Genomic DNA, 17228 nt, shown 5'->3' on the forward strand with positions numbered 1-17228 from the left:
AAAACATGTCATTTGAACTACCCAAGTTTACAGCTCATCATGGTCCGCCTTCTCCTCACCGGTAGCGGCAGGAGCCTCAGACTCGGCGGATTCCGACGGGGTCTCAGCGGCTTCGCTGGACTCCTCAGCCTCCTTGGCGGGGGCCGCGTAGGCGTCAATCTTGTGCTTGCCGTTCTCCTTGATGAAGTTGGCAAGGTCCTCCACGGTACGAGAGCCAGCGTACTCAACGGGAGAGTCCTTAGATCCGGCGGGGTAGAGCTTGATCGTAGGGAAACCAGTGATGGAATCCGGGACATCGTTGGCAGTCGCGTCGATCTTGGCGACGGTGACCTTGGAGGCGAAGTCCTCGTTCTTGGCATAGAGCTCAGCAAGTTCATCGTACTTGGGAGCGAGACTAATCAAGGACAATTAATTAGCTGGCATTCAAGAGGTCATGTCACGGGGAAACTTACGCCTTGCAGTGACCGCACCACGGGGCGTAGAACTCGAGGAGAACATCCTTCTCGTTGTCGATCACAAGCTCCTTGTAAGAGTGGGCAACGACAACAGTGACAGGACCTTCCTGAGTCTCGGGAATGGGCTCAGACTTGATGCTAGGCTCAACCTTGCCGTCCAGGACGTCCTTGATGAACTTGCCGACATCCTTAGCCTTGAGCTCCTTGTCCTGGTCATAAGGATACTTGGCGTTCTTGGAGGGGTCCTGGATGGCGAAGGCAGGGAACTTTTCGGTGTCAAGGTTGAGGTTTCCAGCGTGGGCGCCGAACATGGCAGCGTCGATAGTGGCAATGTTGATGGCACCCTTGTGCTTCTCAGCGATGGGCTTGAACTCCTCAGCGAACTTCTCACGCTCCTCCTTGGTCTGGGCGAAGATGTAGGCGAGGGGGATACCAGCCTAATGAAAGGAGTGGTTAGAGCTCAACTTCTTTCACAGGGAAAAACACAATGGCTTGTTACTTACCGACATGTAGCCCGAGTACGTCTCAGGACCGATCTCACCCACGAGAGGAGTGCTGGCGGTCTTCACCCAGCTCAGAAGAGCGTCTTGCTCAATGTCTCCCTTGTACACGGCCTTCTTTTCATCAAAGTCCTTGTAGAGGACAACGGCGGGCTGCTTGACACCCTCAGCCTTGGCGATGGCCTCGTCAGAGGCGGCGGCGAAGAGGTAGTTGTCACGCTGAGCCTCGGCGAAGGTGGTGAAAGCGTCCTTGGTAGCCTTGTCATCTTCGGCGAAATAACCGATCACCACAATCTTGTCCATAGTCTTGACTTCCTCGAGGTTCTCTTCGGTGACGGGGGAGACGGCGGGAAGGGACTGCTTGACCATGTAGGACACAATGCTGGAAATGGGGTCAGTACGCCATACCATGAGACCTTGTTACTGTAATGACTTACGCATCAGCCTGGCGAGCACCCTGATAAGGCTTGCTCGAGTCGGGACCACGGAAGATCTTCATCGTGGGGTAGCCCTCGACACCCTGCTCCCGGCAGAGGTCTTCTTCGGCCGTGCAGTCGACCTTGACCAGAGGAATGTTCTTCCCCTTCAGCTCGGTGGCAGCCTCCTCATACTTGGGGGCCAGAGCCTTGCAGTGACCGCACCAGGGAGCAAAGAACTCGGCGAGGACGAGGTTGTTCTCCTCCATGAAGGGCTTGAAGGTGTCCTTGGTGAGGGAGACCACATCAGACTCCGTCTCGGCCGTCGCATCGGCGGCCGAGACCACGGCGGAGGCACCGAGGAGGCTCAGGGCCAAGGGAGCGAAAGAACGCATGATGATAGTTGTTGTTGTGGTGGTGGTGGTGGTGGTGGTGGTGGTGGTGGTGGTGGAGGACGATCGACAGGGTCAAGTAAACAAACAACGTTCCTTGACAGACCCGAACTTCCTGCGATATGAAGTACGGGAAGGAAAATCCCAAGCTCACCAACGAAGATGACAGGGGAGAAGAAAGGTGAGGGAGGGGGAAATAGAGATAGCTCAGATGCGAGAAAGAAAAATTGGGTGGATAGGAAGGCTGGGTGGAGATATAAGTAGGACTGACGAAGTATGGGGAAGCTGAGTTAAGGACAGTTTGTTCTTTCTGGGTGTGTCAGCCTATCCGGCAGCGCCCCCAACTAACTAGTTAGTTACTGTAGATACCTCCTTCACCACACATTGGCGAATAACAGTGACGATACATGCTTCCTAAAAATAATACAGATTATAGACTCCACTATGGCGAACAGGATCGACAATGCCGTCCACACGGGCAGGAGATCCACGAAGGGTTCCTTAATAGGTCCCTACTGTAGACATCACGGCCAGAACTCTCTAGGTACTGTTGTTCGAATTTCTTTCAGTGACAAAAAGAAACATCCGCGGAATGAACCCCGTTCCGTTTATAATAAGGCCAGATTGCATAATTTGATTACAATTACTGACTACTGGTTATGGTGTTACCAGTAATCCACCCCAGTCACATATACTCGTATAGCTAGCTCAACAGACCTATCATAGCTCCAACTGTACCACACAACCCATGTGGTCAAGCACCTATTTGTACATCGCTCTACTTATCGTATCTAGGAACGTACCCTACCCAAGGGACCAGAAACATTTCATGGCGATATCTATATTATTGGAGGGGTTTCATCCCTTGCCACCTGATTCGCACCAATCCTGCAAGGTACCTACCACAATAGACGTCGGATACACCTCCTACGTACATACCTGGCCATGCCCAGCCGCACAATGATGAATCATGCACCCCTACCACCACCTTGCACAGCATCAACACTACTAAATCTATTCCAGAGAACCATCCGCAACTGGTTCGTCCCGAGTACCCTCTAACTCGGCTGAAAGAGCTTGAGCATCCCGTTTTCCTCGGTCCACATCAACCAAAAGCATCAACGGCAGCGGGAGAAGAATCAAGATGGCCAGGAACCCAAAAGCCGGTCGAATTTCTCCATACCGATCGGTGATGGCCCCCACAATGGCGGGTCCGAAGATACTCGACCCCTTATCCGTGATCGCGTACAGTGCATAGAAAGCGGCCTCGTATCCAGGAGGAATCAACTCGCCAAAGAAGCTTCGGCAATAAGACGACAGCCCACCCATGACGAGTCCATACACAAAGCTCAGGGGATACATCTCCCATGGCTGTTGAAGGCCGATAAAGCCCAGTCGCTTAATCGCCGGGATGAAACCCAACAGCCCATAAATCGGTACAAGTTCGAACAGAATGATACAAGCGATGATCGTCTGCGATGCGCGGAGATTCAGGACGCGTGAGACGTAGCTCCAGGAAAACGCCCCAAACACCCCGGCCATCATGGCAATCACATTGATCATCCCCAGAGCGGCCGGCTCCATGTCGAGCTGAGTTTTTGCAAACAGTACGGCAGTCCCACTGACCGTGGCGATCCCGTCGCTAAGCAAGAACCAAGATGCCAGGAACAACAAGATATCTTTCAGGTGCCGAGTCCGCATGGCAGTCCGGCCCAATGACTTCCAAGCATATGCGATATACCCAAGCCACGATCTGCGCTCTTTCCCGCCGTCTGCATATCGCAAGGGTGGGCCAGGTCGCGGCCGTAACCACAGCGCCGCGGGAAAAGTGAAGATAAACCACCAAAGCCCAATCAAGAAAAGGACGAGTCGCAGCGAAAAGGTGGTCTGGTTGGTGTTGACTACAACCACAATGCATATAATTTGCAGAATCACCGCAGCAATATAGCCAATGCCGATTCCGTTGGAAGATATTTTCGTAGAAAGCTTCAACTCCAACGAGGTGTCCGACACAGATTCCTGGGTCGCACCATCCGTATTTGTGCTCCCAGACGGAAGGAGCGGTGTTGTAACATTGACCTCGTCTTCAGTCCGATGAGCTCTATGCGTAGCAGGTGGCCGATCACCGTTGGGCGAAGCCCCGGCTTGGCGATGTTTGGCAAGAAGAGAAGGGTGGTGACGAACTAGTAGAGGCAAGAACGAATTCAACAACACGAACGACGCCCCAAAACATGTGTTTGCCACCACCGCAAACAATCCCCCAAGTATGTAGAGATTGGGCTTAACCGCAATAAACATCATGGTCGATATCGAGCCAATCAGGGCACATGCGACCAGGAGTATCTTCCGATAACTCCCGTGGTCTGCAGCGCCCGACATGGATATGATCAGGATGGCTTGAACAAACACGCTCACGGAGAAGGTGTACATGGCAAAGCTCGCCGTGTTGATTTCTGCGCCCAGTATGTGAACAATACATTGACTTGTTCGTGGGGCCTGGCTACTCCAAAGACCTGTTGTGTCTGCAGATAAAGTTGGGGAGGTCCCCTGTGGGGTCTTCCATGTTGCGCTGCACGGGGTCGTTTTGTCGGCCAGGAGGACTCCGCTGTCTCGCGCCATTTGCTCTAATGTGATGGGAAGAAAGGATCCTAGAACAGAAGTCAGGCACGGCAAAAGACATCACTCGACCGGAGACTCATACCCATAGCACATACGGTGAACACCTCAGCGGCCCAGCCATAGCTATACCATCCAACAAGTTCCTTTTTGCTTGTCGGGCGTGTGTCATCGCCAGGGTATTGCGGAGGCGGTTGTATGTTCTCTGTAATTTCATCGTCCTGCATGATGGGAGGCTCGCGGAGAGGCCGTCTATCTCATATCCAAGGGAATATAGATCTAGAATCCACGGGACTGTAACTGTTTTGTCAGCCAGTTCTTGGAGTAATAATGGTATGAGTAGCAGGCATCTACATACCTCAAGAAGCGTTCAACGCCTGTAAACTGGAAAGAGAACACTATCTGGGATCTATTCTTCGCGGAAAGAAGAGGTCACTCTGGCATGCAGCTGTCATGTGGACGACCTGTTCATCTTGGTCGCACGGTGGCTAGTGGGTTCGGAGATAGTTATCTCTAGTAAGATCGAGGATGAGCTTGGACAATGGTGAGAATAGAATGGAAATTCCTTGAGACTATGATGAAGTAGAGCTAGATGGGATCAAGTAATGCTATGATGAGCCAGATGGTGAGGATGTCGGGAGTGGGAAAGCCGACGGCAACCCTCCGCGGTCATCAGGAGGGAGGTACCTCAGCTCCCTTGAGAATGTCATAGTAACACAAGTACCTGGATCCGGAGAATTACGGTCAGTGTATTACCGTCTTATCACAGTCAACCGCGGTTGGGCCAGTACGTCATTGGTATAATACAGTACTGATACCAGTGGCTAAGGCGCTCCGGCCACCACCCACCAGCCACTGCGGCTGCTCGTGCATTTACATCGCATCGCGCGGGCCTCATCATTCATTCTGTTTCAGCATTCGCCGTTCCTTAAGCCTCTGTGCTTTGTACTAGCTGATAATACCTAATTCTCTCTGTAATCCACACTTCCCTCTTATCACTTCCTTATTCGCTCTATATCGGATTCTGTCTCTTTCTCTTCCCTGTTTTGCCCGCCCATTGTCCTGGCTTGACTTTTTGAACCTCCCCGCTCAAATCGCCCTCGATTCCTGAACGATCCCTTGTGCGCCTTCTGCAGTGCTTCTTCTAGTCTCCGCAACTAGTCTCTTTTACCTTTCTTTTGGTCACCGTATGTATACCAGTCAACTTTCCGCGACATGGTCCGCTGAAAACGCTGGCTGGAATCAGTTATCTCACACCCTTTCGCGGTCTTCTTGCGACCACCGCGTCCATCGTTTCCAGCTCTCCCCTTCGGCAAACCGACCTACTACAGCGTATAGACCTCGTTTGGATATTTGTGACGGTCGGATTCTCCAACACCAACGCTCACACGCTGCCTCGCGATACACATGGCATTGCGCTAAAGTTTTCCGATCGATCACGGAGAGCCTCCCACCAGCTTCCCTTCCTACCCCGGCGCCGGCTCCTTTGCATTTGACACAGTCCCGCTACCGGGCTGCTTTCCTTGCGCCGTGCAGGGGTGAAGGAGGGGAGGGCTCTTGCGGTTGAAAGCGACTTGAGTCCAGACATGCCGGGTGTAATCATGGACGAACCGAATGTCGGTGGACATCCCAAAGGACCGAGCGTCCCTGATTCTTCGCGAAATGGAATCCCTCCCCTGAGTGGCAGCGACGGTGCCCACGGTGTTTCTTCTGCGCATAATGATGGAGCAAACCGCCTCAACGGTTCGGCGAAAGGCATAGATGGCTACAAACAAAATGTGGACTCCTCCACGACCAAAATTGACTTTGTTGGACTTCGACAACCCCCGGAATTACCTCACATCACACAGGGGTTCTTTCCCTTCTCAAAACTGGTCAACCGGTCCGTTCAGCAGTGCTGGAATGAACTATCGGAATTGATCACAGAGTTGGCGGAGGTCCAAGTACCACCTCAGGATTCAGGACCCTTGCCTGGCGCTCCCAATGGAAAGCCGTTGGGGAATCAATCAGAGCAAAATCTGCAGAAGAAACTTCGACTCTTGGACTTTGCTCATTCCAAGCGAGCAGAATTTATCAAACTCCTCGTCCTTTCGCAATGGAGTCGCCAAGCAGCTGATGTTAGTCGGCTGATTGATATCCAGAATTTTATTCGCATTCGCCACCAAGCCTATGCGGGGGCCTTACAATGTATTGGGGATATGAAGAGAGATCTGGTCCAAGCTCAGGTCGGGAATCCTGATCTAAAGACCGCTCTCGAGGTACTGGCTAAGGGGAAAGTGGTCTCGATGCCCACGGTAAGCTCTCTTAGTTGATTACCTACGTTATATCCAAACTGACAGGTCGCTATTCAGCTGGGATACAAGCCACCGCGACCTTTAACAGCAAAGGGCGCACTCAAACGGTTGCAGAAAATCAACAGACTCATCAGCGCGCGGCTCGTGTTAAGTGATTCCGTGCCGACGCCATTTCAAACCTATCGCGTGCACGATGGCCGGGTTACATTTATCGTACCTGACGAGTTTGAGCTTGATCTGTCGATTGGTGCAGAGGATGAAACCTCGCAATTCTACTTCGTGGATATTCGATTTCTTTTCACACCGTCATCACCGATTCCGAAGGGCCGTATTTTCAACGAACTCGACATGCGAATAAACGATACGCTTCGGACCAAGGGCCTGGCGGGCTGTTTTGATTTGTTGCATGGTTTAGTCCTTACTACCAAGATCAATGCGCTATTCAAACAGGCTGCTGAGTTAGCAAGAGGCCTGTGGTCTGACACTCTGCGTGTTGAATTGTTGCACCGCACTCTGGTGCTGCAGTACTGGACGCTAAGGCCCGGTCCCAAAAGCTGGCTTGAGATCGGCATCAAGAGTGGCCGTCGAAGCTCCGAAAACAGTATCAACGGATTGCCAAGTATAGGCCTCCGTTGGATCAGAGATGGACAGGAAGTCGACAGCCGAGACATTGAATTTGACAGCAAAAACCTTTCCATGGAATGCATTCTGCGGAGTGTCATTGCGTTGCATACGTCGCATATCCTTTCTTCGGCATTTGAGAAATTAAGCAAGCATTCGCTGTTCTCGACAGGCGCTCTGTCTTTACGTGGCCGACTTAGTCGAACTGAACCAGGAGCTTGTCAACTTGACGTTCAGCTCACAAGGTCACGACATCTCCGCGTCTCGGTTGAGCCCATGTCGGGAACAAGTATCTTGTCCACTACCCCCAGTACACTGGAACGATCCGATGTCGATCGCAATACGGACAAGCCATTTGCGGATGAAATTGTGTCTCGGGTGGCCCGTCTTCGCTGCATTTCTGCGATAGAAGAGGTCGAATCCAATGCTAAGTTACTGGGCTTCCAGGTGGTGAATCCCAGGAGCTTGAAGCTTGACTTCAGAAGACACTTTCCAGCCAACATCCTCCGGTTTTCTTTCTTCTGGCACAGGAGCTGGGAGCGGAACTGGGTTCTGGCAGCGACGAGTAGCATGGACGGAGACAGTTGGTGGGTTGTCCAACTCCAACCAGCAGTGCCGTCCGAAAGTGCCCTACCGTTCGATGCCAATAGCGGCATTTCTGCTCCACGATCCGCTCAAATCGTCTGCAATACCTTTTTCCCCGCCCCTCAGCATAATATGAAGTCTCCTTTTGCAGATATGGGCCATTCTCTCTACGGCATTTTGACAATGCAAGCAAACGCCCGTTACTTAGCGGACTTACAGTCGATCAGCTTCCACCCGCCTCTGCCACAACTTGTGATTGAAGCAAGTCTTCAGGTCCCCGATATCCTCATCCATTATCAGGCATTGAAACTCCCGCGGGCGTTCCAAGTGGCCATGCCGGCCGAACTGGCTAGAAGGTCATTCATCAAGGACACCATCCGGCTTGCGTTCAGTGGTGTTGACCCACACGAAAAGGCCGCTGTCTTGGTGGCTTATGGTGAATTGCTATCTCCACCTAACGATGTTGGCGCCTTAGTCTCCAAACAGGACCGCTCGTTGGTGTTACACCATGGCGGAAACAAGTTTGCGATCCGTCTGCTTACAGCGGCTGGTCGGTCTGCGATGTGCGAACTTCTGGAAAGTTTGCAACGATTGGAGTGCGCCTTGTCGATCCTGGAGACTCTTCGGCGAAAGAAGATGCAACCCCAGTCCTTATCGTTGTCCCGCGTCGGCTTCCTTTACGGACCCCGCGCGGAACTCTCTGCGAATATTGACATCAACTTGACTACCTCTTCAACGCACACAATCATCGATCCCCTGCATCTTGTAACTCAGGAGAAGCCTCTCTTCCAGCTCCGTTTGGGCATCGCCTTCGATTACCCGAACCCTCACCGTCGTATGCAGGGGTCGTTTACTTCCCTACTTAACAACGCCGGCGCTACATCCAGCTTGGGTACTGTCACAGGACTTCTGTCAGTCACGCTGCCGTTAATGCAGGCCCTGGATGGATTAATGGCGAATCCATCACACAAAGACCCTTTGAGGGTCCAAGTGATAGCGCGCAACGCGAAAACCTTCCAGATTCACTATCCTATGCAAAAAGTGCGCTTCCAACTGCTTATCACTCAACGTCCAAACAGCCTGGTTTGGGTTCTGAGGGAAGCAGGTGGTCTCCAGGGTAGATCCAGCGAAGACCAGCTGAAATCAAGGCTGAAGGAAAGACTGTATCATTCGAAGGGCGATGGCTGGCAGGGCCTCGAAAACGGCGTTGTTGCTACCATTGACAAGGTCGGAAATCTCTTAACAGAGCTCGACAAATGTTTCTCTGGACTCGACGACATACCCATCCTGAACCAGTCACCTCTCGAGACAAAGCCAATACCGTCGAAGCCAACAATGGGGAACACAGAACCCGCGGCTAGTGGAAACACTGTTCAGAACGCACGCTTGGAAAATAAGAGCCCTCAGAAGGCTGCTGCCACACACAGCAATGCGGATGTAATCACGATCGATTGACGGCGTGCAGTTTCATCTGGCCCGATTCATTGAAACACGACTTGATACTGTGGTATGTTTGTGGGTATTCTTCCGTTCTTTTTCTTTTTAAACGGCGTTGGGCATCACGGACTTTGCATATGCCAGCGCCTCGGCATGGCGGCTTTTCTATTTGTATCTATATGTACAATGACCTTTGCTTTGATTGATTCACCAACCTTCGTGTAACTTGCTTGAAAGCTTGGGTCCCATCTCGACCAAGCATCTATTTCATGATCCACTGTGTGCCGATATATATAGGCTATATGAAATGTTGTGAAGGCTGGTGACCTCTTTGTATGCATATTCTAAGTGGTGAAATGATGAATTGGTAATTGCCTTCTGTGTAGGTAGTCCTAGCATTGTACGAAGCAGCTGCGAGCTTTGGAATGGACCATGTTGCAAGATTTCGTCTCCATGTCTATATTACAATAATGCTCTATTTTCACGTCATTAATCGTTAAACCTATCCTAAAAGCCCGCGGAAAGTACCTCAAAGACGCTCTTCCTTCACCTTCCCACGATTCTTCACAACGTCGTATTCTATCCATTTCACAGACGACCCTCCCTCAGGAATAAGTCGCCCCGGGTTCATCACATGGCATCCCTCGTACGTCATACAAAACGGCACCGCCTCAGCATCCGCTAGGATGAAACTCGTGGGCAGAGGGTAAAGCTGTAGTGAAGCTGCGTAGTCCCAAAGGACGGGCCGCGTGGAGAGAGGGAAGGGAGACATCGTTCCTTGGTCAAGGATGGTTTTGACGAGTTTCCGAGCCATGAGGACTGCCGGTGGTGTCGATTTGTTCCTCACGTCAGGTTGCTCTGTCTGATCCTCGGTTTGGTCTTCCGGAGCAGTAGAGCCCATCTCCATAGAAGCGTTATCAGAGTGGCCATTCATGGTTGTATCAGAGTTGTTGTTCTCCTGGCCGGTGGTCACTGCACTGCGTCTCAATCTCCCTGAAATGTCGTCCCGGAGAATGGCAATGTCGTGGACGGGCCCGAAGAATGTAAGACGGGATGGATTGGATGTCCATATAGCCTCGCCAGGGGGCTCCGAGGTCTGAGACCGATTGATCTCGGCGTTGGCGGACGTGAACGCGCGTTTCACCCTCGAGGTGAACAATTCAGGAACGCCCTGGCGAGGTATAGTACAAGCAGCTCCAGCTGAAAAGGCCGAGGCCCACGGGTCGTTGTCACCTGGAACAAAAACGAAAGTGGAGCGCTGCAGCAAAGCTGAGAATTCCGAGAGTACTGTGGCCAGCGCATCAAAGTACTCCTTATACTCAATGCTGCCCGCCTGAGTACCGCCGTTGATGACTGCCTTTTGAACGAAGTTGCCGATGAGAATGAAGACACTTGGTCGATCTTCCAAAGGGAGGTGGTTGTATGAATTGAATAGCCGTCGGAGGCCATCGAGTGTTCTCATGTTGTCAAGGTTGACCTCGCTCATAATGGCTACTTTCAGCCTGGCATGGCCCTCAACGCCCTGGTTGCTGTCCCGTAGCCACTTGGCTTGTATCTGCCTCATACGTGGGCCTCTGGCGCGCTCACTGCCAACTCCCAAGAAATCGATCCATCCAAATCCTCCACTGGAACTAATCTCTCCCGCGCTGTTGCGATTGTTTGTCCCGAGGGAGACATCTCGCCGTTCACATGGCGGCCCGCATATCGAGACTCCGACAAATCGCCCGCCAATCGCGCCGCCAACACCACTGTTTCCGCCTAAAGTCGACCCCCTAACGGTTTCTTCTTCTTCGTAGATACCGTCCACAAGTACGATCATACCAGGCGCAAACCAAGCGCCATCCTCTGGGATCATGCGTGCATGGCTCAGATCCAATGCGATGCTTCCTGTGAGATCAGTGAGAGAAAGTTCGCCGGTAGGAGAAGTAGATAGTAGACCAAGCAGCAAATGGGATGTGCCACTTCTGCCGAGCAAGTTCGCAATGGGTGTGAGTTTGTAGCATTGATTCGACGCAAAAGAGGATGTCCGCTTTAATGAACGTCCGCTGGAAGACGTTTGAAATGACTCATTTCTTAATAAGCGTTGATAAACCGTGTTGTAGCGGTCCCGGAACAGAGTAGTCTTGCGTGAAGGCGGAGGGAACAAGGTAGGCTTCGACTTGGTGATTTCGAAATACTTCTTGTCGGCATTGTAGGTCAGGCGCGGAATATCAAACGCCTCGACGACCTTGATCCAGTGTCTGGGATGTGTCGGCGTATCAGATTCTCCCTGGTCCATGTTGTCGGATGATATTGTAGTCGGGGCCTGTTGGGATTCAGAGGCCAAGACATCCCAAGTCTGATTCCCAGCCATAGGCACCTGTTCTGCGCTCGTTCCCTTGCTCGTGGCTATCCGCCCACCGCTCATGTTCCCTTCAATGGTCTGTAAAATCGCCTTTAGGGATGCGCCTTTCCCTTCTTCCATGATGACCCCTCCGCCAGCTTTTCGCCAACTCTTAGCTACCTCGTCCAGCACGCGCTCTGCGAGACCTTCTTCGCGCCATCCTGAGCCACAGTTCTTACCCACAAACGCGGCTAGCGCTTGAAGAGCGGATGAAGAGATTGTCAAGTTGTGCTTTCGGGTAATTGTGCGGAATGCCACCGGTCGAAGGGTGGTTGGGGGGAGTAATATCGGCAGAATAGACGTTCTTGCTGGGACTGCAGTAGGTTTGCTCTTTCGGAACGGGTGCGCCGGTGTCCCAAACGCGGGCGATGATGAAGGTACGGGGTCTGAGTCCATTCTCATGGATGTATAGCAATTTGAAGCTGCTTCTGCAATATCCGTGTCAAACGCTTCAGTCCGCAATTCCGAGAATCGCGAGTGCAATGGAGGCGAGAGGAGGAATTATGATATAACGTAATTCTGACTCTTGCATTAACTGGTTCAGCTTTCTTATGAAACAATCAAGAAGCAGAAAGATAATAGTGCGGGGATGAGAAAAGTGAAGCTGAGGATAAGAGTTGACGATAAAGGAAGTAAACGCGTCCAAGCGCGACGCGACCGCGGGTGGTTCCAGACCCTCCCGTGATTTTAATCAGTCCCATACCTTGCACTCGTTACTTACCTACTACCTACTACCTACCGACCTCCACCACTTTTCATTGCGCATATATCATATTCGTTTCTAACTATAACAAAGCCGGCGACTCACACGTACCTCCTCCTATTTGAACCGCATTCGAAGAAACCGCGATCATGTCGACCTCAGATAAACCCGAATCGGAACAACCTCCGGTGGAAAAGACGGCGGAGGACACCCAAGAACGCCTCGACGATCTTATCGCACGAGCCGCCGCGAAGGATGCCGTCAAAGATTTCAACGCCGCTGCAGAGCTGTATTCTGAGGCCACCGAGCTTCAAGCTAACCTGAAGGGAGAAATGTCGCCTGGCAATGCCGACCTACTCTACTCCTACGGGAAAGCCCTCTACAACGTCGCAGTGAGCAAAAGTGATGTCCTCGGCTCCAGGGTCGCTGGAGAAACTCCGGCGCAACCGGGCAGTAAATCGGAAGAGAACACTACTTCGTCGAAATCAGCGTCATCGCCGAACCTGGTCCAAAATGCCATCGCCTCCGGAGCTGCCAAGAACGCGTCCTTGGGTGAAGCCACGACGGCGAAAAAGGCGGAGAACACCGCATTCTTTCAATTCACTGGCGACGAGAACTACGACGATTCGGACTCTGAGGAGGAAGGTGAAAAGGATGGTGGTGCCGAGGACGACGATGACGATGACTTTGCGAACGCTTTCGAAGTCCTCGATCTCGCTCGAATCCTCTATCACAAGCAGCTTACCATGGCGGAGGAGGAAAGTGGCAAAGGGAAGTCTACAGAGCTGCCGCCAAACGTCAAGCACATCAAGGAGCGCCTTGCGGATACCTATGATTTGCAGGCGGAAATATCACTGGAGGCAGAGAGGTTCTCGGATGCCGTGTCTGACCTTCGGACCACCCTCGAGTTGAGACAATCTCTATTCCCAATGGAGGATCCGTCCGTCGCCGAATGTCACTACAAGCTCTCTCTTGCGCTGGAGTTTGACTCGGCTCATAAGGAAGACGCCGACACGGGTAAAACTGGTGGACAAGAGAAGTTCAATGAGGAGATGCGCGCCGAGGCTGCAGTCCAGATGGAGAAGGCCATCGAAAGCTGCCGGGCTCGGATGGCCCAGGAGGAGAAACAACTGGCAGATGAGTCGCTGGATGAAGACAAGGCCACGGCTATCAAGAGGAAGATCGCAAATGTGAAAGAGATCGTGGCGGACATGGAGCAAAGGGTAATTGCTATCTCTACTCGTAACCATGTTAGAGTGTCAGCTTATCTAACTATTTTGCAGCTCATCGATCTTCGTCGCCCACCGGTATCAATTGAGGAGTCCAATGACAAGAACGAAGCCTTCCTGAAGGGCATACTCGGCCAGATGATGGGAGAAACGCCCGCGCAACAAGCAGCTCGACTGGATGCTGCCACGAAGAACGCAAATGATCTCTCTGGACTTGTGAAGAAGCGCAAGCAGCCGAGTTCCCAGCCATCGGAAGGAGCTAGCTCTGGACAGAAGCGTTCAGCTGCCGAAAATGGTGAAGATGCGACAAAGCGAGCGCGTACAGATGACTCCGCATGATACCTTTTTTTTTTTTTTTTGCTTGTCAGTGTATAATAACCAGTTCATTGCATGTTTACCTGTTCCCCCGTTCGCCGTGTGCATCAGTGCTGCTGGTACTTTAAGGCGAAAGAAAAACTCCATTTCTACTGGTCATCTTTCCTTTACCTATCCAGGAAGACCATAGACAGAATCGATACCCATATTCAAGAATCCAGGCTTTACAGATAGCTTCGTCTATTCATTATCAGTGGGCTCAACATGGCAACGTAAATCATTAGTATTATTGATATCGTAAGTAAGATGGGTATGTTAAGGTATGTTAAGAGCAACAGCTATTCATGGCGCACGTAATTTACTCTCCATCCATAAAACCACCACTCGTCAGGCCGTTAAGCCAAACATCGACGGGCGCCGATCAATCTTACGGCTTCTCCGACGCAGAGCCAGTCCAGGGCTCCAGATGCCCGCAAACAGATCTTCACATTCTTCCTCATCCTGACTGTCAAACTCGACGGAGTCGTTCAAATCCGCTAGGTTCTGCTCGTCACGATCGCGCGGGAAGAACAGCGACGTCGAATCGATGTACGCCCCCGATTCCCAATTCGCCGACGTCATGGTCCGTCTCGTTTCGAGAATAAACTTGCCAACCTTGTACCGCTGGGACTCCTCCTCGGCCGCGACGTATTTCCAGCCGAGCACGTTCCCGCAGATCGCGCAGTTGATATCGCTGACGGTGTGCGCCCCCGTCACCAGGTGCCGCGCCACGGGCTTCTGGATTATCGTGTTTGGCAGCGACTCTGTTGGCGACGATGTCGCGTTGACTGACACGGCCCGCGCGATGGGCTCGGCGGAAACGAGATACGCGCGACCGTGTCGACCTGTGAAGCCCTTACTGATGATCTGGGACGTCAAGCAAATGTCGGTGGCGCAATGCGAGCATTGGATGTAAGATACATGGCCGTTTAGGTGGCCCTCATCGTGGATATTCTCGTCATGTTTGTCCGCGGTTGTTGGCTTCAACGGCGGAGACCACCCCGCATTTCTGCTCCGAGAGCGAAACACGGTCGATGGGAGGAGGAATTTGGGAAACATGTGTTCTGTTAGAGGGCGCTAGAGAGGAAACCGTGACCTAGGTACATTAAGAGAGGTAAGAGGCGTATGCGTGGATGCTGTGAAGCAAGAAGGAGGTGTGACGATGTCGACATGCACTGCAGAGCTGCACGGAGATAAGATAGGAAGGGACGTTCGGAACCTACGGACCCATGTCATGGTGAGGTCACCCCCGCTCGTTCCAATCGTCATGGATATACATAATGCATATTATACTGTACTACATAAATATCAAATTGTAGTATGATCAAGTCACTGGTATTGTTCGAATAATCGAATTTTGAACGCCCATAAGAAAGCCAGAGCTGTCACAGCTATGCGAAAATAATGAAGAAAGCTAACTTCGAAGACGCCCAGTAACAACAATCGCCGATACATCACAAGGCACAGGGAATCTTGACAAAATAAAGGCACAAACGAAACATAGTTCTGTCGTATGCCAAGAAGAGGGATTACCTCAATACGAACCCGAAGCTAAACTTCGGCGTCCAAGAACAGCCACTTGGTACTAAGAGGAGACGCCCTCGTACTCCATGGCTGTAAGGTTGTCAGATTAAAGCCGCACCAGCCCAGATTCCTGACAATCTCAGTCTCCGAAGCGTCCTGGAAGCGTGGAACGCAGGCCACGATCCGGGCGCAATCGAAATTAGGAATGGCTGCTAGCTCGAAGAGGGCGATCAGCCTGGACGACGGATAGTTAGCATATCGGTCAACTGTAAGCTGTGATTACTGTTTAGACGACAAAGGGAGAGGGTGCACTCATACCCGGTTTTGAGGCCATGCCCAAGTGTATCGTCGCCGAAGAACACAAATAACGTTCGATCGCCACTTATGTCGGTCACAAATCCTCGGTATATGGAATCACTCGTGTAATCCAACACCTCAAACCATTTTTCAACCCGAGCACGCCCATGCGGTACGCAATTCCGTGCAATTTGACCCGCATCTATCCCAAGCGACTCTCGTCCAGCGTCGCTCCTCTCACCAAGGAAGATCGCTGACAAGCTGTCACAGAAGAGCCTCTCACACTCTTCCGGGATAGTATACGTTGCCTCCCCTTTCTGTTCTGGAAACGTAGGGCCCAGAACAATGCTCTCCATCTCGGAACTGATAGAGAGACCACGGGGAGGACTTATGTGTTCGTATTTAGACCCTGAGGGGACCTCAGGGATACCACTGTGCCCCTACAATGAAAAAGATGATCACGTCAGTATCAGGTCGCCTGATTGATATGGAAGCAGCAAAAAAGGCCTTTGAAGGGCTTTAAATTGGCTAGGGAGGCGAGATCTTACCGGCCCCCGTCGTAGTACAGTAATGGAATCCAGTGACGGCCGAAGTGGACGCATTAACACTGTAGCAGCTCGCGAGGACAGTGATCTGAGAAGACGGATCGGCAATCTCGTGTAGATGATTGCTTGTGGTACTGTTGTTACTCATAAACCTAGCCATATTTATTCAATGTCCAGAACGGCGAGTCGTCTTCGGTAAGAGATGGGTTTGATTTTGTGTACGCAGTATGGGCCGTCGCGGGGTCAGATTGCAGGTCCAGGTGTATTCCACTGGCAGTTGAATGGTTATGATTGATTTAGTGATGTGGTATGATGATACAACGATGATCTCGGATCAAAAGGAGACGTCGTGGTTTAAGACTGGGTTGGTAGGGGGGCGTTAGTCAGGGTGTCATATGACCTGCGCTTTTGCTGCCTCAGGCATAAAATATCACATGAGGTTTTCTGCATAGGCGATTGGATAATGACTGCATCTACATATTCGAGCACATTCCATGGCTTCTGCTTCCTGATGAGTTAAGTATCTTGAAAGAAACACAGCCTATCGCTTTCTATAACTACATTATCTGGGCTGCTGACGCACGCGCCGACTGCAACAGATAGTCGTCCTCTACTGGCCTTTGAAAAGGAAGTATACTTCTACAGAGTGGAAATGATAAGAGAACAATGAGATATAAAATATGCTTAATTATACACTTCAGTACAGCATCTATGAAAACACAGAATGATAGTATCCTCCAGATAGCCTGGCACATTCCGTTCCATGCCTGCACTTTCAATTGGGAAGACAATCCCACTGAATGCAGCTCGTGCGGGTCGCGACAGGTGCGTCACATATCTTTCAATAGACGCCAAAGGCCACTCATGAATATCAAAT

General features: G+C 51.5%; 6 protein-coding genes across 6 annotated transcripts; 2 read left to right on the plus strand and 4 right to left on the minus strand.

Annotated features, from left to right (window-relative positions):
• Positions 1-27: 27 nt before the first annotated feature.
• pdiA (protein disulfide isomerase PDI1) lies at positions 28-1766 on the minus strand (the record flags this gene model as incomplete). Its single annotated transcript, XM_001214787.1, has 4 exons — positions 28-394; positions 453-892; positions 959-1337; positions 1393-1766. The coding sequence occupies 4 exons, from the start codon at positions 1764-1766 to the stop codon at positions 28-30; spliced, it is 1560 nt and encodes a 519-aa protein (XP_001214787.1).
• Positions 1767-2777: 1011 nt separating this feature from the next.
• On the minus strand, positions 2778-4606 carry ATEG_05610 (MFS transporter; the record flags this gene model as incomplete). The annotated part of the gene is made up of 2 exons (XM_001214788.1): positions 2778-4411; positions 4465-4606. 2 exons carry the CDS (start codon positions 4604-4606, stop codon positions 2778-2780), a joined length of 1776 nt encoding a protein of 591 aa, XP_001214788.1.
• A 1374-nt stretch (positions 4607-5980) lies between these two features.
• On the plus strand, positions 5981-9334 carry ATEG_05611 (mediator of RNA polymerase II transcription subunit 14; the record flags this gene model as incomplete). The annotated part of the gene is made up of 2 exons (XM_001214789.1): positions 5981-6673; positions 6731-9334. 2 exons carry the CDS (start codon positions 5981-5983, stop codon positions 9332-9334), a joined length of 3297 nt encoding a protein of 1098 aa, XP_001214789.1.
• A 511-nt stretch (positions 9335-9845) lies between these two features.
• Positions 9846-12095, minus strand: ATEG_05612 (DNA polymerase epsilon noncatalytic subunit; the record flags this gene model as incomplete). Its single annotated transcript, XM_001214790.1, has 1 exon — positions 9846-12095. One exon carries the CDS (start codon positions 12093-12095, stop codon positions 9846-9848), a length of 2250 nt encoding a protein of 749 aa, XP_001214790.1.
• A 456-nt stretch (positions 12096-12551) lies between these two features.
• ATEG_05613 (SHNi-TPR domain-containing protein) lies at positions 12552-13970 on the plus strand (the record flags this gene model as incomplete). The annotated part of the gene is made up of 2 exons (XM_001214791.1): positions 12552-13625; positions 13686-13970. The coding sequence occupies 2 exons, from the start codon at positions 12552-12554 to the stop codon at positions 13968-13970; spliced, it is 1359 nt and encodes a 452-aa protein (XP_001214791.1).
• Positions 13971-15536: 1566 nt separating this feature from the next.
• On the minus strand, positions 15537-16162 carry ATEG_05614 (ornithine decarboxylase antizyme; the record flags this gene model as incomplete). The annotated part of the gene is made up of 2 exons (XM_001214792.1): positions 15537-15744; positions 15828-16162. 2 exons carry the CDS (start codon positions 16160-16162, stop codon positions 15537-15539), a joined length of 543 nt encoding a protein of 180 aa, XP_001214792.1.
• Positions 16163-17228: the final 1066 nt, after the last annotated feature.

The sequence above is a fragment of the Aspergillus terreus genome, genomic scaffold, assembly GCF_000149615.1.
Source record: "Aspergillus terreus NIH2624 scaffold_7 genomic scaffold, whole genome shotgun sequence".
In the NCBI taxonomy this organism is placed as follows: Eukaryota; Fungi; Ascomycota; class Eurotiomycetes; order Eurotiales; family Aspergillaceae; genus Aspergillus; species Aspergillus terreus.